The following is a 27,036-nucleotide window of genomic DNA, read 5'->3' as shown; positions in this document are numbered from 1 at the left end:
AGCTGCCTCTCAGTCCACCAGGTTTATTTACTTTCTACAGCTGCTTCTTTTAACTTTAAAATATCTCAGCAACGAGCAAAACACACTAAATGTTCTACTGTTGGCTGTAAGAGTGAACACAGTCTTCATGCACTCCCAGTATCAGAGGAACTAAAATACCAAAGGATTACTTTAAAGATCAAAGAAGATGTCACAAAATGAAAAACCCTCAGAAAAACGCCCCCACTGTGTTTTCATGTTGCCTGGAGTTCTTCAGTTCAACCCAAACTGTTGTTTACGTCTGTTAGCTTCTCTCCTGCTCTCTGTGCTCACATTTACTGCATTTTATTACAGCCGAATTCCCAAAAAAAGCTGTTCAGATTTATATGTTTTTCTGTTTTTGTTGTCAGACAACAGAACAAATATGAAATAATGACTGAAATGCATCCAATGAAGACTAAAAGTTTATCCACAGTCATTTCAGAGCCAATTCTAAGCTAAAGCAGAAAAGTGAATTACTACAGTATTTACAAAAATATAGAGACCTTTGTTGTGGTTCCTTTTTAAAAAGTTTATTTTATGTTTTAGATGCAAATTAATACATCTTTTCTGTGATGTCAGCTATTATCTGTTTTGACCAAAACAGAAAAAAATCTGTACAACAGGTTTTTTTTGTACCATTTTCCAATTATAGATATACACATTTTTCTTTCAAATGATAGAGAAAATCTGTAAAATGACAATATTTTAACAGATTTAAATACAGTAAAAAAACAAAAACAAAAACATAGTTTTACAGTTAAATGTAAAAGGATGAATTCCCATTTATAAAATATACATTTTTGATGTCCACATACTGACAGTTTTGGCCAGTTTTTATATTTATCTATTTATTTATTTATTTTAACAGTTAAGATGTAAATGAAAAGCTTTTTTCCTTTTTTTTGTTTGCTTGTTTTTTCAAGATATTATCTGTAATTAACCATAACAGGAAAAAATGGAAAATAGTAGTTTAAAAATATATACAAATAAATATATTTTTATTGATTTCAATAATAGTAAAAAAAGTAGAAAAATGAAGTCACATGTAAAAGAATCAGTATTTTTGATGTGGACGTTATTTACAATCTTGGCCAGTTTTTTATTGCTATAAAGTAAATTTGTATTTTTTTCTCCAATTTTACTGGTAATTATCTGTAATTCATCAAAAACCTTCACTTTTTATAGTGTACATACCAGAAAGGCAGATAAGGTTGGCACCTTTAATGGCACATTTGTCAACAGTTAATTGAATTTTTCAAGTTTATTTCATTTATAACTTATACTTAAATCATAAAAATGCAATTTGCTTCCCATGATTGAATATTTTGTTATTTATAAAGCAGCAAAGGAGAAAATTAACTCACTAGAAAAAAAAGATTCATGCATTAATATATTTTTTCTGCTGTTTGTTCTATGCACTTTTTAAATTTTTTTTATTTGGGAACATAAGAGGAGGAAACAGGGTGAAGTCCAGTGTTTGTCATTCTGTCTTAATGGCATCACCGGCCTCTGATTGGACGCTGCGGCCGCGAGCTGCAGAGGTGGAAAAGGGGGCGTGAACGCGTCTCCAGAGCGCGCTATATGTACGGCTGTGCTCGTGTCCGGGTCCAGAGAGACGCTCCAGAGGCGAGAAGCAGCCGCAGCAGCAGCAGAAGCAGCGAGTAAAGGCAGCGACACAAAGCACTTGGACGTTACGCACAGAGTCCCGCTGCCTCCACGACCCGCAGACCAGCAGACCAGGGCCGGTGCGCGGTGAACGGACTCCGTACAGTTTATCAGAGGAAGCGGGGAAACTTTGGAGCGATGCAGTCGGTGTTCCAGCACCTGATCAGCCTGCTGTTCGTCTTCAGCAGCCTGCAGGTCCACCAGCTGACGGAGGGCTGTTCGTGCGCTCTGACGCACCCGCAGGACGCATTCTGCAACTCCGACATAGGTAAGGACTCCTGATATGGAGCCTGTTACCGGGTAAAACCGCTGGATTTTCATTGTTGGGTGACATAAAGCTGCAGTCTCTGAGGCAGAGCAGGAATTATTAAAGACTTGATGTCAGGAAAACACAGATTCACTGCTCTGCTTCAGCCAAGTGCATTATTTAATAGAACCAATCCTGCAATGTGACAAACTTGTGCTGCTTTTCTCCACTTTAGATGCTTAAAAAGTGATGCTTCTTACACTAATACAACAAAAGCCGTGCATTTAATTCCCCACTACATCACTTTTCTACCTCAGATCATCACTTTCTCTAAATTATCCCTCTGTTTTGCTCTTTTAGTGTCTCCATGCAGCTTAAATCTTGTGCAAACTGTTGTGATGTGACACCAGTTGATAATAAGTTACAAATCGTGCTTATTTATCTGCACAGTCTGGTGTTTCTGTAGTTTGACAGCCTTCTACTCCACAAACAGAGCTGCAGGGAGGAGGCTTGTTTTACTGCCCTGAACTCCTGGCTCCAACCCGGCCTCTGTTTTTGGAGGATTATGTGATCTGCCCTGTAGGGAAAGCAGAGCCTGTGTTTTTTTTATTTTTATGGTGGTGTTCCTGATGAGACCGTTTCTGCAGCAGGGTCACAACCCAACGGTGTTCCTGAGTGAAGCTTATTTCATTTTCATGTCATTTGACCCCAAAAATGCAAAAGTGTCACAAGACGCTCTAAAGCTCCTGACGCACAATCAAACAATAATCTCTCAGTCCGAACCCAGGCACTGTGTTCGCCCTAATCCCTGCTGCTGGTGAAGTTACTAGTTTCTGCAAACGCACACTTTAATGGGATCACACTTACAGCCGGTCACCAGTAGAGGCTGACAGCGACGGCAGATTCTCAGTGATGCTTTCACATCAAATGAAAGACTGCTCGGTGTTGAATACCCAAACAAAGGCACATGTTTTTCATTTCCTTATCATTGCAGTTGATGTGTAGATAAACAGCTCTAGAGATGTTGCTGGTGGCTGTGGGCAGATCCACGCTAGCTGTTTCCCTTGATTTCCAGTCTTCCTGCTAAGCTAAGCTAACTCTGCAGTTTTAAGCTTCATTTTTAACATAAAAACTCAAAAATCATGTCAAAGTTCTGACTCTAAGCAAGAATAAACTGCTGCTGAGCTGTCTTTAATTCCAGTGTCAGAACAAGTGCAATTTTAACCCTCGTTTTTTTTTTTTTTTTTTTTGCTTCTCTCACATTTTTACTCCTGTTGCCTCATTTTTATAAAGTCCTGCACCTTTATGGAAACAGCACAACCATTACTAGAAATGGAAAGAACTCATAAGCATCTTTTTCAGTTTAACAAAGTTATAATGCCACGAATCATAACAAAAAGCCAAAACAAAAGTAGAATTTCATTGATTATTTATATTACAAAAAAAAATGTTATCAACATTTTTAACATTTTTCCAAGTTCCCATAAGAGTTGCCAATACTGGAAAAATGTGGTGATTCTATATGCTACAGATATTTTAATACATACATTTTGTTTATTTTCTTATCCTATCTGTTCTGTGAATACACAGCCTGCAGTTCAGTCGAAAAGTTTCTGAATTTTTGTCATGTCACTGTTGGTCACAGCTGAGCCACTAGTAGCTTCACTGTTACGTTGAGGAGGGAAGAATTTTTAGTTTTTTACAGAATTTGGCTAAAGAAAACAGTTTGTTTTTGACAATTTTTTAATGGGAAGAATTTGGTTCAGTTTTCAGATGGAATGGTGTGTCACAGATGAGGAGTTCAAGGACCGTTGGAAAGTGGATAATCCATGGATTCAGTCTGTTTTTACTAATTCTGGCTGATAAATGGTGCAATTGTGGCATTTATTTTCATGAAAGCAACATTAGTGTTAAGCCCACTAGTGGATTTTAGAATCAGAGGGTTAGAATAATATTCCAACATTTTATTTAAACAATTCTTCTGCTCTGTAGCATGAGACAAAAAGTCCACTCCCTGACCCATCTACTGCTTGGTTTACATGTTTTAATCCTCCTACAGCAAGACAAACTTGACATTAGGGACACAGCCTGCCTTCGAAAAGCCACTTCATCTGCACTTTCCTTTCCCAATGTGTCATCATAATCGCTCTACAAGCGTTTCCTTTTTCCAAAGGCGTCTCCAGAATGTGAAAACGAGGCTTCTTTGCCCAAATTTAGAGGACACAACCAGAATGTCTCTGTGGGCGTGAATCACTTCATGTAGCTCTGAGGTGGGCGGTAGCTCACGATGATGCTTTGGTGAATCCTGCGTAGCCGAGAGGAGGTGCAGGTTTAGCCAAGGAGACTTTGGAGGATCCACCTTTATAAAGGGAAGCCTGAAATGGATCCAGATACTGAGACCGAACGGCAGCTCTGCGCCTCTTTGGAAACTCTGGGTGCTTCTTCAGCCAAGTGACCTGGTTGGACTGAGTGAAAATGCCGCTTCCGCAAACACTCCTGCGATGCCTCTCACAGTCCTTCACATCTCCAGATAGCTTGTGGTGTTGGCGCCCGCTGAGACCTGCCAGCGCTGAATCTGGGCCTGACTTCAATGAGGGCAGCGATCAGTCGTGAGCTCCACAAATCCCATTTCCAAGGTCCTGGCTTAGCTCGAGATGTGCTTTGAATGCATGCGGCCCCTCTTACACCCCAGTGCTCGGAGGGAAACGCTGCTGAAACACTGGTTGGATGCACTGAGAGGTCACATTGCTGGTTTCATTAAGTAATCTGGGTCGAGTTTAATCAAAGTTCCATCTGCATTTAACCCTCTGAACCCCAAACACTGCTGGCAGGCTTGAAAGGCATGTTTTTTTTTTAAAAAAATGCCAAAACTACCCCATTTATCAGAGCCAGAAACTGTAAAAACTGAAATATTTGTGGGATTTTCAACTTCCTGACAGTGCTTGAACTAATCATATGTGACAATGCATTCTATCAGGAAAATTATCTAAACTTATTTAAACTTAAAATCATGATTTTTCATCAAAATCACTTTATTCTGCATGTTTTATTTGAAATATTGCAAAAAAAAAACCGTATATGCTTTAGCTAGATTCTGTAAAAAACATAAATTGGATGCTTCTTGGTACAACAGTGACACCATTAATGGCTCAGCTGACAGCAACAGTCACATGACTAAAATTCAGGAAGTTTTCAGCTGAACTAGGTTGAACTGCAGGCCGTGTTTACACAAACGAATTAAAAATATAAGTAGTAAAATATCTATAGTATGTAGACACACCATTATTTTCATTAGTTTCGGTTCTCTCTACGTGTATTTGTGGTTGTTCTGTTTCCATAGAGGTGCAGGACTTTATATTGCAGTGAAAAATGAGCAAACAGTGAGCAAAACTGTGACAGAAGCAAGAGACATCCAGAAACTTCTTGGAGTTCAGAGAGTTAAACTTGTGATAAACTTCTTAAGTGGAATTAACTAAATTCAAATGAAGCCTGAATGTGCTGAGCTGCCTCAGGTCACAGGTAGAACATGTAGAGAACATGTTCTTATTTGTTAACTAACAAACCTGATCCTTCAATCTGTGTTAAATTCTTTTTTTTTTCTCCCTGCGACTTTAAACTTGTGCTTTCATCAGCCAGCCTAGTTACAAACACAGAGACGGTGGAAAACAAAGAAGGAATGGGGCTGAAATGCTAATGCGATGAGGGAGAAACCCTGTAATTCTCACCGTTGACATCAAAGGCAGCGGACCTGAATCTTCCCGATTTAAGACCCGCAGGGGAGTTGTTTTTTTTTTGCTCTTGTTTTCTTGGCTCTGACCCATAATCAGCCGCAGGCACTCCGCTGGATGAATCACAATTAGGTTAAAAGGGCTGGAAATTGGGTTATTGGAGTCTCTTTACTTGAGAAAATTGAAATATTGAAGGTGCGCGGGGAAGTTTCTCGTTGATGTCTCGGTTATTTTTCGGTATCGACGACCATTTACTAATGAGGTGAGCGACTTTGGCCACGTCTGAGTTTCTACCTGAACACTGACCAGCTGCAGAGACCCAGTTGGCTCCTATCAGGGTTGAGGGAATCCATTCACAAGGGGGGAAATGAGCAGCGCTTGTTTTTCCAAAGCCTCCCAAAGCAAGATTAGAGGCCCGGCACTAAGCTTTGACCCTGAAATTTAATATAACGTTCCCAAGTGCTCGGGGTTGGTGGCGGCAAACCTTTGCATGCTCGCACCGAGAAGCGGGTTATTGGCCGAGGATTAGCGTCATGTGTGTTTATTCTCCTATCAGGCCGACCTGCTGTGGAGATTTCGTTGTGCACAAGAGGAGCTTTGAGTGAAATCTGGAGTTTTTGTGATTTGCTCTCCTGGTGCCGTTAAATCGCAGGTCAGCAGGTGACAGGTGATAACCTGAACAAAGCCAGGAGTAAGACATGCATTGTGTAAGCTCGGATCCGGACTTTTCCCAAAAGTGAGTTAAAATACAACAAGATGTCAAAGGGATCTGGATTCCGTACAAGTTTGGGATGTTCCTCCCCTGAGTCAGGAGTATCAGATCTCCAGTCCAACCCTCCCTACGCTGATGACCACAGCCTCCCAGGATGCTCGGTTTCAAACAAGAGGCCCAAACAGGAGCGACGCACAGCGGACCAGCACATTAAAAAACCGGACTAATACACCACAAACTTAAAAATCTAACACCAGAATCAGACAAAACTAGAGCATCCAAGTAAAACCCAACAACAGACGTGAATTCCGTTCAACATTACTGACATTTCAACAGCAGTTACACAATCATCTGTGCAATGAGTGTAAAAAGAAAAGGCAGTTAAAGAGGTAAATGCAAAGCAGGTGGTGAGACAGCAGCGATGCACAGATAAGACCAGCTGTTTGCAGAGCTCATATGGCTGCTGGTTACTGTGGAGAAACAGCTTCATTGTTTAGCAGTAGGCCAACCAAAGAGTATTAAAAGGCACCAGTTTCAGCTTTAACATTTATCAGAGCCACAAACTGTAAAAATGTGTTGAATAGTTGGATTTTCAACTCTCCAACGGTCCTTGAACTACTCATTTATGACGCATTGTTCCATCTGAGACAAAGACAAAAACAATAGTTATCTGTGTCAAAAACTGGAAAAACAGAAAAAAACTTGAACTACTCATCTGTGGCGTGCCATTCCAACCAAATCTACACTTAAAATTGTGATATTTCATCAAAACACTTTATTCTACATGTTTCAAATAAAATAAATCACCAAAGTGAACTATTTGCTTTAGCTAGATTCTGTAAAAAACTAAAAATTCTGCAATTCTCAACACAACTATGAAGCCATTCATGACTCAGCTGTGACCAACAGTCGTGTAACAAAAATTTTAGGACTTTTTTGGTTGAACTGCAGGCTGTGTATACACATTGAGACAAAACTATGGGATAAGACTGTAATTGTAAGTAGTAAAATATCTAAAATATAACATATAGAGTCACCTTTTTTCCCAGTATTTTTCCAGTATTGATAACACCTAAAGAAGATTGTTGTACATGTTGACTCCATTTATTTTCAATTTTTGTAAACTAAAATAACCAAAGAAATTCAACTTTACTTGTATTTTTTTAAAAATAATTATGACATTCTAACTTTATTCTACTGCACAAAAGACATTTCTGAGTTCTCTCTACTTCTAGTCATGGTTGTTCTGTTTCTACAGAGGTGCAGGACTTTATATTGCAGTGAAAAAGGAACAAACAGTGAGGAAAAATGCAACAGGAGTAAACAACCATCCAGAAACGTTATGTGGTTCAGAGGGTTAAATGACTAGTTGGTTGGTGAAGTTAAAGTTTGTAGGTGTAGTGATGACCTTTCCTGCAAATGCTACATATTTATATCCATTTGAAGATGCTTCTAATTTAAAATAAGCAGCTTACTCACTGGTGTATCAGTATTTTTTCATTACAGCATAGTTTTGTTTGTCTTTTATTGATTATATTATATTCAAAATGACAAACCAGGTGATTCTGTGTACCACAACTTAGCAAAATGGCAAAAGATATAGCAAATTCCTTATCTTTTAAATTGATTTTTAAGTAATAAAGTGCATTCTTGCTCAATTAAACACGTTTTGATTTCACTACAACAACTCAGGTGTCAGAATGACTTGGATAAACAGACTTTGTGCTTTAAGCTTCCTCTGAAGTGGACTCTTTCTGCTCCGACACGAAGCTCTACAGCAGGGATTCGGTTTCAGTGTTTATTTTTGAGCGTGGTAGTGTGTCGTCCTGAGAATTCCTCTTCCTCCCACTCGCCTCCTCGAGCTTGGACAACTTTCTGCATCCTGAAACCGCCGTCACCCTCCCTCTCAATCCTTCACACACAAAATGAGTGACCTTATTCCCGTCTTGCTCGCAGTTTGCCACGATGTACGTGGGCAGAAATAAATGTTGAACTGAATTACACGCTCACCTTAAGATTTAGCATTTGCAATTCACGCTTGCGTAATCCCCTGCTTTGGGCACTGAGATACCGAGCGAAAAATGGATTCACTTCTTCTTTTTATATTCCTTGTCAGACCCTGGTTACCTCTCTTATCACAAAAAAAACCTCCCACTCTCGAAAATGTGTGTCAGATCCTCTGCAGAAGATGAATCCTCGTGCATCACAGCTCTGGCCTGCAGTTCCACTCTTAGATTTCAGTGTAGTGGAATCAGACTTTCACTTTACTGTGTTTGATGGATATCTTCAGCAAAATCTGAAAAAGTCTAATAGTTTTTCCCCTTTTTGAAATGAAATACACTCAGAATACAAGTGTAAGGAGGTGGAGAGACAGTTTATAACCACAACTGTACTGAGTGTTTTTCCTGATTATTTACATTATTATCTCAAGTGTATTATTCCTGAAGTACTGACAGTAATAATACTTCATTTATATAGCACTGTTCTTCTTACTGTGGTGTCATTTTTCACTGCAATATCAAGTCCTGCACCTTTTTGGAAACAGTTTTCTAGTACAGAGAACTCAAAAATGTCTTCTGTGCTGTATAACCAAATTAAAATACCATAAATCCTTTTAAAAAGGGGACAAAAAGACGTTGCAGTTGAATTTCTTTACTCGTTTATTTTGCAAAAATTGAAAAAACCTGAAATTAAAAAATATAGTGGCTCTAAATACAGTAGATATTTTACATATTGCTTTTCCATATCTGCTATATTTTCCTATCTGCTCTGTGCAAACACTGCCTGCAGTTCAGCCAAAAAGTCTCTGGATTTTTTTCCAATTGACTGTTTGTCACAGCTGAGTCACTGATGGCTACATGGTTCTGCAAAGGAGAGAAGAATTTTTATTTATTTATTTTTTTAACCAGAATCTGGTTACTGCAAGTGGCTCATTTTTGGTAATTTTTCAAAATGAGACATGTAAAATAAAATGATTTGACCAGAAGTTTCCTTTTTTTTTGTTTACAGAATTTGATTTCTGCAAATGGTTTAGTTTTGGAAAATCTTTAAATGACATATATAAAATAAGGTGATTTGGATGAAGTGTTACAATTTAAGCTTGAATTTTGCTATTTTTTCTGATGGAACAATCTGTCACAGATGAGTAGTTCAAAGACAGTCAGAAAGTTGAAAATCCAACGATTTTTTTTCTCTTTTTTTTTTGCTCTTTCTGATTGACAAATATGATTATTGTGGCAATTTAAAAAAAGATAACACATCTCTCAAACCTGCGCTTAAAGTTAGGGGTTCAGATGTTTATATTAGTTTGTTGAAATGGGAAGAATATTACATATTAGGCTTTAAAGTTACAATTACAAGCTTTTGAGCCCCTATATTTTCTATAATCCGTTGTGTAAATGAGGTTATTAAGCAAATGTCTGTGTCACTGTGTGTGTTTAAACATATGTCTAGTGTCAAATCTAACTACAGTAGGAACTTAGTAGGAGAAACAGCAGTGTCAGTGTCAGTTCCAAACTTTTGCAAGTGCAACTTGGTGGCTAAGGCAATGAGAGCCGACATGTCCAAGCAGAGGTAAATTCAGTACAGGTGGGGTAGTTTACAAAGTAGAATTGATGCTTTATCAACACAGTTTCCTGCTGAAACGGGGTGATGTGAGATCACATTATGAAACTGGGTTAAATAAACACTCGTAACGTCGACTTTTTGAGGCGAGCGGCGGCCCTGCGGTCGAGTGTAAATATAACTGCTGAATGCGGAGGAGGTCAGGAGGTCATTGCAGGCGAATGACACAAATCCTCTATCTCCGGAGAAGCCGAGGCCCTTCACACATTCCTCCGGGTGATGCCACCATGGCCGGCCGGCCGGCCAACAAGAGGGCTCCTATCTGGACACACTTCAGTCCAATCCGCTGACCTGTGGGGCTTCAAACACCAACATTTGTTTCCCCTCGGGGCTGGTTTCGAGGTCAGGGCAGAGGAGGAAACTAGGTTTTGGGGTGATGTTTGAAAATAGCGACAGCAGTGTGTTTAACCGAGGCCAAAGTATCCTGTTCTATCGGCACATTCCTGCGTAATTGTGCCTCGCTTCTGCTATAATTGCAGCGTCTGTCAAACGGCATTTGGGTGCATTTAGCAGAGCTCGATCACATAACGGTGCTCCTGGGTTCATAATGAAACGAGCTGACAGATTAATGGATCGAATGTTCTGCAGCAGGTTGTTGTGGAGGGTCAGAAGGCTCTGGACGCTCATCCTGAAACGACTCGGCTTTTTCTTTTTGTGAAGCTGTCAGTGAAAGTCAGTAAGTGACAACAGAACGCTGGCAGGTGGGGAAAAAAATTTCCAATGAGCTCAAAGAGCCACTTCACATGCAGTCTGAAAGCTTTTGCATTTTGCAGCTCAGTTGTGCTGCATTTTGAGTGGATGGTTGAAGCTGAAAAGCACCACTGGTGTTGAATGAGGCGTTTACTGAAAAAGATCGACTTCATATGAATGAAAAATAACGTGCAATTTGTTTGGATTTATGTAAAAAAAAAAAACCTGTGATGCCTTTTTTCTAAACTACACTATAGAACTGACTTCGTGTTCACTTGTGGTGCTTTTACTGCCCCACTTTGATGGCAAAATAAAAGGTATAAATCTACATTTAACATTGGAACAATAGTGTCCACCAGCGGAACATGAGTCTAAAAAGATGTTAACTTTCTTTACACAGCTGCCAAAATTACGCTATTTATTAGAGCCAGAAACTGTAAAAACTGAAAGAATTTTCAACTTTCCGACAATCGTTGAACTACTCATCTGTGAGGCACTGTTCCATCAGAAAACATAACCAAATTTGAGCTTAAAATCATTATATTTTATAAAAATCCATGTATTCTATATGTCTAATTCAAAAATCATGAAAAATAAACCATTTGCTTGGACCAAATTCTGTAAAAAAAAAAAAACAAAAAACAAAAACAAAAAATTCCACTCAGTTGGAAAACGTAACCAAATTTAAGCTTAAGATTCTGATATTTCATCAAAATCACTTCATTACATAAGTCTCATTTAAAAATCTGCTAAAAATAAACCACATTATGTAACTAGATTCCGTAAAAAACAAAAAATTCTGCCCTCATTAGCAGAAAGGTGAAGCCATTAGTGACTCAGCTGTGACCAACAGACATGACACAAAAATTCAGAGACTTTTCAGATGAACTGCAGGCAGTGTTTGCACAGAGCAGATTGGAAACAAGTATGGAAAAACAATATGTAAAATATCTACTGTATGAGTATGGAAACAATATAAAAATGTAGGCAGTGAAATATCTCCAGTATGTCGAGTCACCATATTTTTTCATACTGGTAATACCTGTGGGTATCTGGAGAAATGTTTTAATGTTGACTCCAGCTTTTTTAATGTTTTTTTTTGTAAATTAAATATTCAAAGAAATTCAGCTTTTATTTTTATGATTTATGGCATTATAACTCTGTCATACTGCACAAAAGACATTTTTAAGTTATTTCTCCTAGTCTTGATTGGTCTGCAGTGAAAAATGATCCCACAGTGAGTAGAAATATGTCTTGTTGGTTCATGTACAGAACAACTGTTACAGGACTACTTCCATGTGTGTGACTAAAACCATTGTCTCAAAAAATAACTTTTTTTATACTAACACTTTCACTGATGGTCAGAAACATTCCTTAAATGCATCAGATTAAAGAAAACTACACCCAGGAATTCTGTATTTGTCTTGGTAAGCTGCTGTTTCTTTAAACAGTTCATACTCGCTCAAAATAAGACTTTTGGGATTATTTAAATAAACTCCAGGTTCAAATCGAGGCCTTTATGTCCAAAATAAATCTGCGGTCACCACTTTTTGGGTGGCCTTGCTGGAACTGCTTCCTGTTTGAGTTATATTTTTATGCCCAATTTCCACTTGCCCTCGAAGTAGAGACGACCCAGCAGAAGATGCCACATGCCTCATTTCTTTCTCCAGTTGAAAAAGAATGAAAGCCGGCTCGTTTTTTCCCCTTTTTGGGGGAATGTGAGCCCCCAAAGAATGTGTAAAGGAAATTCCAGCGGGAGAAGATAACAAACATGGCCGGTGTTAGTTGTGTCTGCGGCCGCTGGGCTTCAGCAGCAGGTGAACTTCAGAGGATCCGGTGCTCATGAGGGTCCCGCAGCTCCGGTTCAGCCTCATCCAGCAGCTTAGTTCTACACTCCCTGCTCCAGACCTTCCACAAAACACGAGTGAAAGCAAACAATCAAAGTCTCCACCCAGTGTTTTCACCTGGCCGACGTTTCCATGAGGGTCCTGCACGTAGATAAGATCGTGTTCAAGCCCTGATCCCGATATAGACCCGTTTAACCCTCTGAACCCCAAGCAGCCTCTGGGCGTTTTTTTGTTGCTTCAGTCACCTGTGTACAAATTTTTTGCTGCAATATAAAATCCTGCACCTCAATGGAAACAGAAGAACCATGACTAGAAGCAGAGGGAACTCGGAAATCTCTTTTGCGCAATTTAACAAACTTATAAAGCCATAAATCATAAAAAAAAGAAGAAAAAAAGTTTAATTTCTTTGATTATTTATTTTACTAAAACTAAAATAACCTGAAATAAACATAAAAATAATGTGTCATAAGTAAAAATACTTTTCAAAGTGTCCACAAGTGTTACTAATACTAGAAAAAATATGACACAAAATTGAAGGAGCATCATAAAGTTGAAAATCCAATGATTTTTTTCTATTTTTGACTCTTTCTGGTTCTAATTAATGGTGTAATTTGTGCAGTTAACATGTTCAGCAAGTGTGTCTGGCTCTGAAAAATAGTGTAATGTTTCTTTTTTCCTTTTTTTTTAAAGACAGGTGTTACTAATCCTGAAAAAGCATACCTTACATACTTTAGATTTTTTTGCTGCTTACATTTTTTATTTGTTTCCACACTCGTCTCCTATTTGCTGTGAGTAAACACTGCCTGCAGTTCAGCTGAGAAGTCATTGAATTTTTGTCATGTGCCTGTTGGTTGCAGCAAAATTAACAGACTTCACTTTTGTGTGAATGAATGCAGAATTTTTTTTTTTTTTACAGAATCTGTTTAGAGTAAAATGATTATTTCTGGCAGGTTTTTAAATGAGACATGTAGAATAAATTGATTTTAATTAAATATTACAATATTAAGCTTGAATTTCGTTAAGTTTTCCAACAGGGTGAAATTTTTAAAAATTTTTTACAGAATCTGGTTACTGCAAACTGTGGCATGTAAAATAAAGTGGTTTTGATTAACTATCAGCATTTTAAGCTTTGATTTGGGAAATTTTTGTGATGGAACGGCATATCATATGAGTAGTTCAAGTACTATTGGAAAGTTGAAAATCTGATGACTGCCTTCTGTTTTTACAGGTTATAGCTGCGATAAATTGTGTAATTTGGTGATTTGTAAAAGATAACGTGCCTTTCAAATGGGTTTGAGGTACAAAAAAATAATTTTGGAGTCCCATTTTTACTGAACATATGCGATGAAAGAGTTAATAAAGTGATGTTCTAGTGTTTGCTGCACGTTGCTATGTGCAGCCATCTAAGAAAATCCGATCTGAGCCGCAGATCCGTGTGGTTTTATGGTTTCATAATACTTGGACGCCGCCTCTTTCACTGTTTTCCCCATAATTTCTGTATCAAACTCCAAAGTCCTTTCAGTGTTTTTCCCCCATCGGCCCTCCTTGGCAAACAATGCAGCAATGCAGAAAATCGGATAAACAGATTAACTGCGGTGCCAACCTGGTCCTGAAATGGTATTTATCAGGGGTAATGCCTCCTACTGGCCGAGGCGATGCGGTATTTGATGGATTGGAAACGAAGCCTAAAACCTGAGTGCTAAAAGGAATGCGTTTCTTTTTTCTTCACAGTGATTCGGGCTAAAGTTGTGGGCAAGAAGCTGCTGAGAGACGGACCGTTTGGGACGATGCGCTATACAGTGAAGCAGATGAAGGTGAGAACATCGACGAGCAAGACACCAAATCTCTTAGATCTGTAAAAGACATGCAGGAAAATTTGGTCCAACGCACATTCTGTCTTTCTTACGAAGAACAAGATAAAGATTGATACCAGTCTGTGGGATAAATAAGAAGCTTAGCATAGAAACTGGACAAAAGGTAGAAATGCCAGCCCAGTTTCATACGTAAAACCCACGAATTAACACGTCATACAAACAAGATATGACGTAATTAGTTAATTAAATAGTGGTTAAATGTGTTCCCCAAGCTGTTTTCTGATAAGCTACGCTAACCTAGATTCATATTTAGCTCATACACTTTAGCTCAGCAGCAAATTGGAAAACAGGATATAACTTAACCCTCCTGTTGTCTTCATTTACAGGCACCAAAACTATTGTTTCCTTGTCTGAAAAAAATCCAAAAATTCAGCAAAAAAAATTCCCCAAATTTCAGAAAATTTGCAAAACCTTCAGGAAGAAAATTCCAATAATTTCTTAAAAGTTTCCTTTGAAAGTTTTATTTAACAAAATCCCCAAATTTGGCAAATTTTCCAAAAAAATTGTAAAAATATCTAAAGCGATTACACATCTATCAGTAAAACTTTTAATATTTTCTTTAAGAAAATTCACAAAAAAATCAACCAAAATCCATTTTTTTTGTGTGAATGTTCTTAAAGAAATTTTTTTTAACATTTCTTTTTTCCACCAAAAAATGTTAAAAAATTTCCCAAAAATGTTGAAAATGTGGACATCAGAAGTTTCACTGTGAAGATATTTTTTTCCCCACATTGTCAGACTTTAAACCAGGTCAGTTGTGATCCACAGGACGACACGAGGGTTAAGTAATTAAACATCAGTTTAAAGTGTTAGCTAGCTGTTTCCCCAGCTGTTTTAATTGCCCCCTGGGGACAAATAAAGTTGTCTGAATCTACTACTACTTTTTGGTTAGTAATTAGAGTTGTTAAGGTTTATGCCACCTAAAATTCTACTTTATATCCAATAAATTATAGTTGTAAAGGTTTTTCAAGAAATTCTAGCTTATAAGGTTTATGCCAACCAGACTCACTACATTTTGTCTAAGTACTTGTAGTTTTAAAGGCTTGTTGCATCCAAAATACTACCTTCTGACTAATAAATTACTGGCGTATAGATATACCCCACCCAAAACACTACTTCATATCCAAGTACTTATAGTTTTAAAGGTTTATTCGACCAGCCCAGAAGTTTAGTTTAATAAAACAATGGCTATTAAACAAACATTCACACTTGAAGTGACAGACATTAATCATTTCAACTGGTTTTTATCAGCGTCTTGATCTGTCATTAGCTGAACGTTGACTGTTTTCACAGCCTAAAGACTTACTCAAGCTAACAAGTTAACAATAACTTTTCTGTCCAACAGAAGACATCAGAAAAGTCTTTGGTGTTAAAGAAATACAGCGTGATTTACGTTCATGCTGCTCCATTAGTTGACCGAAAAACAACGTCCTGGAAATGTGGTCCTGAAACTGGAGCCACATCCATCAACAAAGATGCATCTTCAAAATATTGAGGATGTTTTCTGGCTGTATTCGGCTACAGATTGTAATGACTTGGTGCATTCTGCAGCTTCTTTAGCATTTTTTTCAGTTCCACTCTTTGGTCTCCGGGTGAAACTCTAGTGACATATGACTGAATACAAACAGGATAAAGTCAGTGTTGGTTGCTGTGTCTCCGCCCCTTCAACTGCTGTGTAATAGCTGAAAAGCAGTTGGGGGATCTTAGCCTGAAAGCCCGTTCTTCACTTCCTCTGTGTTCTTACATAACGCTGCATATTTCTGACAGATGCTGACATCGGCCTGCTGCTCAGACAGGAGCCAGGCTGGAGGATTAGCGGGCTTACGGGCATTACAGCTCAACCAAACTCCTCGCTCTGAGTGCAAACAATCCAACACAGTCATGCACTGCACCAGTACAATCCCAGTTTGTAACAAAAGCATTAAGTGGCCTCCTGTTGGTGGAGCGCAGCAATTATCACTGGAAGGATTATCCTCGGGCATTAGATGTGACCTCTGCAGCTCCTCGCTTATTTATTTGCACTACAGCCTGCCGGTTTGTACTGCAAACAGCGGTTTTCCTTTGGAAAGAACGCAATTCCCTCCAAAATTTCAACAAATCCTATGAGACGGCAGCCTCTGGCTTTCCCAACACTGCATAGTTTCTGGCTCAAGCCAAGGTTTGTTCTGCTTTTCTGGGAGCAACACGTCTCAACAGGGATTTCCTGTTGTTCCCAGACAAATAAATTGCTCTGAAAAAAAACACGACAGTTCTCAGAGTAAACAGTGACTTTTGGGTTCTGCATACCTGAGCTGAATGGAAGGAGCTGATGCCCACAGATCAGGGGTGACCTTGCCAAAACAGCATCAAAATCGAAGCAAATTACACAACATAACCATGTTATCTGTGATTTAGTTAAGGGCAGAGCCTAATACTGCTTCTCCCCCGAGGAATTCCTCAAGTAACGTTATCTGATGAAGCCAGCGAGCTGTTTCCATGCCTCGTTATTTATGTGCAGCGGTTAAGTCAGAGCTGCAGTGCCACGGTGAGGGCAACGTTTCACTTTTACTTTATTGAATTAAACTGTTGATTTTTGTGTCTTACAGATGTACAAAGGATTCGACAAAGTCCAGCATGTGCAGCACATTTACACAGACGCCTCTGAGAGTTTGTGTGGCGTCAAGTTTGACATCAACAAGTACCAGTATCTGATCACAGGTGAGCTGACTTTAGTTTCAGGTCATAAATCCTTAAATGTTGCTCTACTGTGTGTTAGTATGCAGCCAACTGGATCTTTATCAACCCTCTGAAGCAGTTTCTGTTTGTTTTTCACTCACAAAATTTTACTTTCCTTCATTATTCATTTCTTTTAAAAATGTTAAAAAGTGGAATGAACTGCCCACAGGTGTTAACAATACTTGAAAACTGGCAGCTTACATACTGTTAGATATTTTATTTGATTTTACTTCCATTTCTAATTGGTTTTCATACTTGCCTCCTATATGTGCTGCGTAAACACTGCCTGCAGTTCAGTCTAAAAGCCTCTGAATTTTTGCTACTTGACTGCTGGTCGTAGTTGAGTCACTAATGGCTTTTTGTTTGTGCTGAAAAGTGCAGAATTTTTTGTTGTTGGCAGAATTGTGTTACAGCACAAGATTAGTTCTTGGCAAATTTTGAAACGAAACATGTAGAATGAAGTGATTTTGATTAAATATCACCATTTTAAGCTCAGATTTGGTTAATTTTCCTGAAGAAAGTGAAAGTCACACATGATACATTTAAGGATCTTAGACAAGTTAAAAATTGACAATTTTTTCTGTTTTGAAAGTTTCTGGATCTAATAAATTGTATAATTTTGTTGATTTTTTTAAAAAAACGATACCATACCTGTCAAATTTGAGTTCCGATAGCTAGATTGATATTTACTTTATTAATCCTTAAGGGAAATGGCAGCAATCTGCACATCACAAAAACACACATAAAACCACAATTTTATAAATATATAATTGACTTAAATATATATACATATATGTAGAGTAAAAAAAAGGATTTAGAATTAGATATGATAAAAAAAATGTGAAGGCTAAAGTTGAACTCCACTAATAAAGAAAAAGAGTAAAAAGAGTTTTATATCATCGTCAGGTCAAAGCCCAACTAAAAAAATCTGCCAATACGTCTGCAGAACTCCTGAGTGTTCTAAAGTATAAACAGCTTTCTCAACCAGGTTACACAACACGACTCTCCCAACAGAATCTGTTTCCACCAGCGAGCTGCTGAAAATGTCCTCGTTAGCGTTCTGCTGCCAGCATCAGCTTGTTCCTCTCAGAGGCTCTTTCAGCCTCACCAGCTTGTTTGGCCCCACGCTCCTCCACCTCCTGCTCCACCTCCTCCTCCTCTCCACCTCCTCCTCCTCCTTCCCCTCCTCCTCCTCCTCCTCCTTCTCCCCACCTCCTCCTCCACCTCCTCCTCCTCCTCCCCACGCTCCTCCACCTCCTGCTCCACCTCCTCCTCCTCTCCACCTCCTCCTCCTCCTTCCCCTCCTCCTCCTCCACCTCCTCCTCCTCCCCCTCCTCCTCCTCCTCCATCTCCCCACCTCCTCCCCCTCCTCCTCCTCCTCCCCACCTCCTCCTCCTCCTCCCTCCTCCCCAATCTCCCCTCCTCCTCCTCCATCCCCCCCCTCCTCCCCCTCCTCCTCCTCCTTCCCCTCCTCCTCCTCCCCCTCCTCCTCCTTCCCCTCCTCCTCCTCCTCCTCCTCCTCCTCCATCTCCCCACCTCCTCCTCCTCCTCCTCCTCCTCCTCCTCCTCCATCTCCCCACCTCCTCCCCCTCCTCCTCCTCCTCCATCTCCCCCACCTCCTCCTCCTCCTCCTCCTCCCCAATCTCCCCTCCTCCTCCTCCATCTCCCCCCCTCCTCCCCCTCCTCCTCCTCCTTCCCCTCCTCCTCCTCCCCCTCCTCCTCCTTCCCCTCCTCCTCCTCCTCCTCCTCCTCCTCCATCTCCCCACCTCCTCCTCCTCCTCCTCCTCTCCACCTCCACCTCCTCCTCCCCACCTCCTCCTGCTCCACCTCCTCCTCCTCCATCTCCCCACCTCCTCCCCACCTCCTCCTCCATCTCCTCCTTCCCCTCCTCCTCCTCCTCCTCCCCACCTCCTCCTCCTCCTCCTCCTCCTCCCCACCTCCTCCTCCATCTCCCCACCTCCTCCTCCCCACCTCCTCCTCCTCCCCCTCCTCCTCCACCTCCTCTCCACCTCCTCCTCCTCCTCCTCCTTCCCCTCCTCCTCCTCCCCACCTCCTCCTCCTCCTCCTTCTCCCCACCTCCTCCTCCACCTCCTCCCCACCTCCTCCTCCTCCCCCTCCTCCTCCTCCTCCTCCTCCTTCCCCTCCTCCTCCTCCATCTCCCCACCTCCTCCTCCTCCTCCTCCTCCTTCCCCTCCTCCTCCTCCATCTCCCCACCTTCTCCTCCTCCTCCTCCTCCCCACCTCCTCCTCCATCTCCCCACCTCCTCCTCCTCCTCCTCCTTCCCCTCCTCCTCCTCCTTCCCCTCCTCCTCCTCCCCACCTCCTCCCCCTCCTCCTCTCCACCTCCTCCTCCTCCACCTCCCCTCCAACCACTGATTCATCTGTCCTGTGACACTGTTTATATCCTCCCGTTCTCCACTGTGCAGGACTCAGAGCAGGAGCCGTTTTCTTTCTCTTCTTGTTTGTTGTTTTAATTTCTGTGCACTAATTTCCCCCTTTAGCTCATCAGGCCAGAAGCAGCAGATTTTTCTCTCCTTCTCACAACTAGTAATTAACAGGCAGCAGGAAGCGACTGGCGTTTTCCAGCAGAAGCGTTTTATGAGTTGCTATTTCCAACAGAGGTGCAGTTTACTTTGGACCCTGCAGCACTCGGTGTGTATAACGTCGCTAAGTCCCGACCTGTAAATACTGTAAGAACAGGCCAACGAGGCGCCGTTGCCAGGCAGCAGCGGCTATGTTTACCCGGTTCTGGGTGCGAGCGACATCACCAGTGTCTTTCTCTGCTCTCAGGGCGTCTATAATAAGTTGGGGGCCGCAATTTAAACGCACAAGAGGCCCGGTTGATTCTCTTTGATCGAGCCTCGAGCGCTGCAGGCCCTGATTAGTATTTTAGGAGCATGTCACACTCAACACCATGTAATAAGCCCGCCAGCGACTCCAGCAATCTGGGAGGGATGCTGGCTAGGAGGGAGGTTCACGGGGGGTCAAAGAAGCACATATTTGTGAGCTGACAGAGTCCCACGTGGTGACAACACCGTGAAGGAGACACGCAGTGACAAATCGTGATGTTCGGGCCGCCGGGCTGCACCTGCTCAGCAGCCGGGGAGCTGCAAACTGTCCAGAGCTAAGAATAGACGTCTGCTGACCTTTAGGTGTTCAGAAATAGGGGTGTTGGTTTAATACGGGCTTACTGTATGAGATTGTCTTACCGAAGATAAACAAGCCGGACCGCTGGAGCGCTGTGTTTACAGTATCGCCTGTTACACGGGAGAGATTATTAAATTAGACAAATGATGAAATAGCATGTGTGCACTCATGGCATAAAGTTGCTCTTTATGTGATATGTGAGCACAGAGAGCAAGAGAGAAGCTAACAGTTGTTGCATTGAAGCTGAATTAGCTGCACAACACACCAACATTAAGGTTGTTCTAGAGACAGTGCCATCAAAAATTAAGTAAACTACTGGATCTTCTGTTCCTCAGATGCTGGGAGTGCATGGAGACTCTTGTGTTCACTCTTGCAGCCAACAGCAGAACATTCGATGCTAGCATTAGAGTTAGCAGCTCTAGAAAGTAAACAAACCTGGTGAATTGTGAGCAAGCAGCAACAGTGAAGGCAGCATTATACAAATTCTAACCGCGATGACTTTTGCTTGGTCATTTTGAACGCAGCAGTTTGTTGAAGAATGACAGAAGTAGACGAAGTAGACTCCAAGTTTCTAACAAACACAACAGAAATAGATTTTCATCAGATGGGACCAGCAAGTAAAGCATTGAAACAATGAAACACAGGGCTACTATCTATTGTCCATGTGCATACTACAACACTATGTCTGGCTTTTTAAAATCCACACACTCCAGAGCCAGTATTTCAGGGAGACTGACACTGTTTTAGTTTTCATACACAGTCAAAACTCTGAGAAAAAGTTCCACTGCAGATCTTCAAGTGGCACTTCAGAAATGTCTTTCCAAACACAAACACAGCTCACGGATTCTCTTCGTTTTTTTCCTTTCTGCAGGTCGAGTGTACGACGGCAAGGTTTACACGGGGCTGTGCAACTTCAACGAGCGGTGGGAGCGTCTGTCATTGGCCCAGAAGAAAGGCATCAACCATCGCTACCAGCTGGGCTGCAACTGCAGGGTGAGTGAGGACAGACTGCCTCTGGCCGGCAAGGACAAGAAAGATGGCAGGAGGAGGATCAAGAGGATTTTTTGCAAAAAACTCAACACGAAACTGCTGTTCGACCAGTAGGGGGGAAGGAAATCTGTTATTGTTCATGGTGTGTGAAGGGTCAAATCAGTTCAGGCTGTGTAACTGCTTCAAGCCAGCAAATGGAGATGTTAGTTTTCTTAGAAGTGAAATATGAACTCTTTTTTAGACTCGAGTTTCCACTATTATACATCACGGATGTTCAGCGGCGACAGAGATGGAGAAAAAAAACAAGTTTTACTACTATCACTGGGAATTATTAAGTAACAAATCTGGAATCGGCTCAAGTTTTCATTCCCAGTTTCATGTGAGTGGATCATGTAGCCTGCTGCTGTGCAGCTGCTGACCCGCCTCATAAACGTCCTACTGTACAGCAGTGTCCTGGACATCTGCTAACACACTCAGCCCCTATCAGTGTAAGTGGATTAGCAGAGAGACAAATTTGTTCCCAATGCGGGCCAGAGCCTGTAGACTGTGGTCGGAGTGAACGTGGCAGCAGCCCAGAGGCATCCGGAGAGGCCCATCGATCAAGCGAGGCTTCAGAGCGAGAGCCGGTGAGCGCAGGCTGGCATAAACATCATCACACTTATTAAACACACGCCGCATTCCTGCAAAAAACATGATTTACTGTGCTGAGAGGCAGCGAGTGTGTTGCACCAGTTAGGAAACTATTCTCCACAGATCATTGAAACCACTCAAACCAGGAAGCCACGTCGAACGTCTCTGAACCGTGGAGGACACACTCAAAAAAGAAAAAAAACAGCCAAAAATGGGAAGTGTGCCCTCTCATGTGCTAATTGAATTTGCCGGCGCATTCAGATCCAGATAAGTGCAGCTCTTTGCGGCCGATGAATCACTAGAAGGCAGCGTTTCCGTTCATCACCTCTCTGGTTTGTGTGAATCTTCCTGCCGTTTATTCATGCGTGAAGCTGCTTTTTGTGAGAGCACCTGGAGTAGTGACGCACTAGGGGCTGAGTGAGATTTTAACCCAATTCTTAAGCAACTACACAAACGTCACGGCTTCAGGAAGGCGGCTGAAGCTCATTGAATGTTGCACAGAATGCCAGCTTATGGTTTTGTGCTTGAGTGTTGAAAAACCTTTTTTTCCTTTACACCTGATCTGTTAATCTGCTGAAAAGCTGAAAAGCAGTAGAGTAAAGATTTAAGTGCACATTTTGGATGTTTCACTAAGTGCATGTTCCCTCCTTCACTATTTCAATCATCACTTTCTGTCTTTGATGATCCAATTTTTTTCATATGATAATTATCATTCAGCTAATTCCACTTTGGCCTAGTTGCACAAACTTCTGTACTGTAGACTCACTGTTGTGAAAGTTTCTGATAACGTTAGAAAAGAAGATCAGCGAATCTTTAACCCTCTGAACTCCATACAGTGTCTGGGTGATTTTTTCTTTTTGTTCCTGTCATATTTTTACTCACTGTGGGCTCATTTTTAACTGAATTATAAAGTCTTGCACCTCTATGAAGACAGCACAACTATTGCTAGAAGCAGACAGAACTCAGAAATGTCTTCTGTGCAGGAGAAGTGAGTTGTAATGGAAAATGGAAAAGTTAAATTTCCAAAAACTACTTGTTCTGTAAACACAGCCTGCAGCTCATCTGAAATGTCCCTGAATTTTTGTAAAGTCACTGTTGGTTGCAGCTTAGTTGTTAATGACTTTACAGTTGCACAAATGATCACAGAATTTTTAGTTTTTTACAGAATCTGGTTAAATCAAAATTTTAATATATTTATTCTTTTTCATAATCTGTACAATGAAGCATGTAAAATAAAGCGATTTCCATGAAATATGAAGATTTTAAGCCTAGATTTAGTTAATTTTCCAGATGAAACCACACCTCACTGATGAGTAGTTCAAGAACCATCAGAAAGTTGAAAATCTGACTTTTTTTTTTTAGTTTTTACAGTTTTGGGCTGTAATAAATTGTGTAATTTTGACAATTTTTTAAAGAGAACATATATTTCCAGCCTGCCAGCAGGTTCTTTGGATTCAGAGGGTTAAGCAGCAATAAAGGAATGTTTTCATATTTCAAATTATTATTTGCTTATTTGCTTTCTTGCTGAGATTTACAATAGAAAACTGATGCCACTGTCATACCTGTAGGCTAAATATGAACTTGCGTTAGTAAGTGGAAGCATGGAGCTACATCAAAAACAAAAACTACCAAACAGGTGGATTTTGTTGCCATTCTCCTCCAGACATGACAGTGGTATCAAACTTAATATAATAACATCATCTAATCCTCACCAAAAAAGCCGGTATTTCCCAAACACATAAAAACAGTGAGTCTGCATTAGGTCTTGCCAGCACATAGTTTGGTTTCCTGCTTCATGGCTACATCCTTAGTGTCGCTTCTGTCTCTGTAGATTAAGCCCTGCCACTACCTGCCCTGCTTCGTCACCTCAAAGAACGAGTGCCTATGGACGGACATGCTGTCCCACTTCGGCTACCCCGGCTACCAGTCCCGGCACTACGCCTGCATCCAGCAGAAGGAGGGCTACTGCAGCTGGTACCGAGGCATGACCGCCCGCGATAAAACCACCATCAACGCCACCGACCCCTGAACCCATCCCGAACCCGAAAACCACGTCCCCCGACCTCGTTCCTCCATCCCTGATCACTGTTTAGAGTATTACAGGACTCTTCGACTTTCGCTGGCCTGGGTGAGCGCCCACTTTATCAAAACAAACAAAAACGGGGACAAAAAAAAAGAGAAAATCCATTACAGTGCCTGTTTGTAGCACTTCTAACAGAAAACAATACTTTTTTTGTTGTTATACAGATCACCCTGTAAATCTATGATGTTTTTCCACAAAACAATCAGTCCATGCAACGAACTGTCTCTTCATGGTTCAGCGGTGTTTAAAAGGTGGCAAAGACACAAAAGGCCAATAAGAAATGTAAGACTTTGATCAACCTCTACTGGGATTTTCAACTAATCTTCATAAATTCAAGATTTTAGATGGTATTATGGTCATTTTTCGACCATCAAGAATTCTGAAAACTATAATTGTTAAAGAATAAGATGAAATAAAATCAGTGAAAACAACACAATGTAAATTAGAGATTTAAAGTACAGAACGCAGCCAATAATCTTCACTTCGTGCCAACATATGAGGTATGATCTCTGAAATTTACACCTCTTATTAGGCTTCTGAAAACGGTATTGTTTCACAGTGAAGTACACATTGATTATGTTCAGTTTCTGCTGTAACGTGTCTTTATGATGGTAGAATCTCTACTTCCCTGAGTGTTTGTAGCGTAACTCATTTTGCAGTTGCACTGAGAAAAACAAACAAAAAGAAATATAATGTAGTGCCGATGCAGGGAAGAGCTTGCAGAGAAAGTGATATTTTATTTTCTGCTGTACATAACATAAGCTACAGAAATCAACTCAGCTGAAACCTCTGTAATACATTTATTTATATGTTTATTGGATTACACAGTAACCGTGTTATATATGTGCCGAATAGAATATATCTATATCTATCTATATATCTATATCTATATCTATATCTATATCTATATATATATATATATATATCTATATATATATATATATATATATATATATATATATATATATATATATATATATATATATATATATATATACATATATATATATAGACACAGGCCAAAACTACATTGTGAAAACCAGCGCAGCATGTTTAAACCATCCACAATGAAGGACCAGCATCTGCAAGTTCAATATTTTATGGTACTTTTTTTTTTTTGTGCTTGATCACAGTTCCCCCGACTGGTACCAATAGTCCAATAAAAGAGGAGTAAAAGCAGAGGTTTCAGAGAGATATGAAATATTTTGTAAGTGTATATTCAATCTTTGTATTTAACTATTTGAAATGGACATTATATATATATAAATGAAAGTAACAATATTGTCACTAAATTCATTCTTTACCTGTTCCCATCAAGGGTTTTTTCTCTTATTTCCCTTCAGTTCATTCCATTCATGGACACAGACTCGCTTCGAACAGAGAAACGGCCACTTTGTTGCTTTTTCTAAAAGAGTATTAAAAATTGCTGCTTTGACCAAGTTAGTTTTTGAAGACTAACAGGGAATACAGACTGAAAATTTGTAGTTAAACATGATTAATCACAAATTTATCACAACTTACAGCTGTCTGTTGTTTTGTGCACCATGCATCCATTTTAATTTCACTGTCACTCTATTTTGCACATCTGTAAAACATCGCATTAGGTCTCTATTATGTTTTCTTGACATTCAGAAATGTTAATTGATATAACTGGCTCTAATGGCAGCATTTCCACCTCCATGAGTACGGGTGACGTAAAATGTTGTCTTCTCCAAAATCCACAAGAGTCCGCGATATGGATGTTAAGAGTTAATTGTATATTGATTAATTGTTGTTTAATTTATTAAAATACAGGCAGAAGAAGTAGAACAAAGTTTAACTATCAGAAAATGCTACAGATTTGCTGTAGTACCTGGTTTTGCCACTAGGTTTTACAGTTTGGTAAAATGGAGTTACATGTGTGTTTGACGACTGCCCGTAAGAGTCGCATGAAAAGTATTAAAAATAGAGAGATTTTCTGGACTGACATAGTTACTGCAACAGTATTTGTGGACTTCTGTGAAACTGGAACCACTTTGAAGAGAATAATAACGTTAGAAGTTATTTACTGTGGAATGCTGCAGCTTGTTTTGCGCTACAATCCTCAGGGGTTAAAAACTGTTTTATTAGCAAACGGAAAAGCATCCGTTGCACTTCATTCATTTGATTTGCATGGATTTGGATTCCAACTACACATTCACTATTTCTAAAAAATAAACATCAGAATAGAAATAAAATCTTAAAGACATAATTTATTTTTAACTGCTTAAAAGTGAGATTATTATCGCATTAACTTCAACAGCCCCAATAGGAAGTGTTAAAACAGTTTGGGAAATATGTTTGTTTGTTTGATTAGATAAGAAAATTGTTCCATTTGTGTCTAAATTTAAACCTTGAGACAGCTTTCAATTAGCTTAGCTTAGCTTACAGTATGTTACTGATACTGTAAGCTAAGTTACAGTAGCATACAAGGAAACAGATTTATGGCAATAAAATCTGCCTGCCAGTGCGTCCTTCAAATATTTATGAGTAACACCAACAAACATGTTAGGTACACTAAGTCTTGTAGTTTTTATGCTTACTTAAATTTTATTCCTTTACTTACAATGTGACAAAAACTCAGTATTTTCCCATTTTTGTGAAAATGTTTTGTCCACCAGCTGAAGACAGATAAATCAGATCCAACTGAACTTCTGATTAGTCTCCAGCTTGGCAATACTAAAAATACACTAAAATCCAAGAAAAAATGCAAACAACTTTCCAAAACTTCCCATTTCTGTCTTTGTATGGGACACTGAGGCTGTTCCTCCAGATGTGGCGTTTCTGTGTCATTATTTCTGTGGTTCATGTTCGTGTAAATATACTGCCTGCTTAACACAGAAACACTCGGTCAAGTTTGATCCTTTCAGAGAAAAATAAGAAAAATTCAATCAAGGAAGCTGTGTACAGTCTGTGTTTAAACACTGATTCCTGAACTGTGTGGGTGGGGGTGTTTCCTTGTAGGGGTAATAGAAATGTTTGACTTAATTTCTGTGTTTTATATTTTTATAATAAAGATTTAATGAAAACGGGCCACAGGTGGTCT

At 40.1% G+C, this 27,036-nt stretch overlaps 2 protein-coding genes across 2 annotated transcripts in view; one reads left to right on the top strand and one right to left on the bottom strand.

Moving 5' to 3' along the window:
- LOC111587810 (synapsin-3-like) overlaps window positions 1–27,036 on the bottom strand; it is a 155,175-nt gene that overhangs the window by 57,224 nt on the left and 70,915 nt on the right. The gene's annotated exons all lie outside the window — the stretch shown is intronic.
- Window positions 1,631–27,024, top strand: LOC111583098 (metalloproteinase inhibitor 3). Its single transcript, XM_055006378.1, has 5 exons — window positions 1,631–1,954; window positions 14,266–14,348; window positions 16,994–17,105; window positions 21,141–21,262; window positions 23,721–27,024. The coding sequence occupies exons 1-5, from the start codon at window positions 1,825–1,827 to the stop codon at window positions 23,916–23,918; spliced, it is 645 nt and encodes a 214-aa protein (XP_054862353.1). The 5' UTR covers window positions 1,631–1,824; the 3' UTR covers window positions 23,919–27,024.

This window comes from Amphiprion ocellaris, chromosome 21 (genome assembly GCF_022539595.1).
Source record: "Amphiprion ocellaris isolate individual 3 ecotype Okinawa chromosome 21, ASM2253959v1, whole genome shotgun sequence".
NCBI lineage: Eukaryota > Metazoa > Chordata > Actinopteri > Pomacentridae > Amphiprion > Amphiprion ocellaris.
Note: the sequence above shows the minus strand (reverse complement) of the source record. Positions and strands in the feature narration are given on the sequence as shown.

Bases quoted from the DNA above. Each gene is read 5' to 3' on its own strand.
- LOC111583098 (XM_055006378.1), top strand. From the start codon at position 1,825: ATGCAGTCGGTGTTCCAGCACCTGATCAGCCTGCTGTTCGTCTTCAGC. The intron at 1,955-14,265 runs GTAAGGACTCCT...TTTTCTTCACAG, and splicing joins ATTCTGCAACTCCGACATAG to TGATTCGGGCTAAAGTTGTG. The intron at 14,349-16,993 runs GTGAGAACATCG...TGTGTCTTACAG, and splicing joins ATACAGTGAAGCAGATGAAG to ATGTACAAAGGATTCGACAA.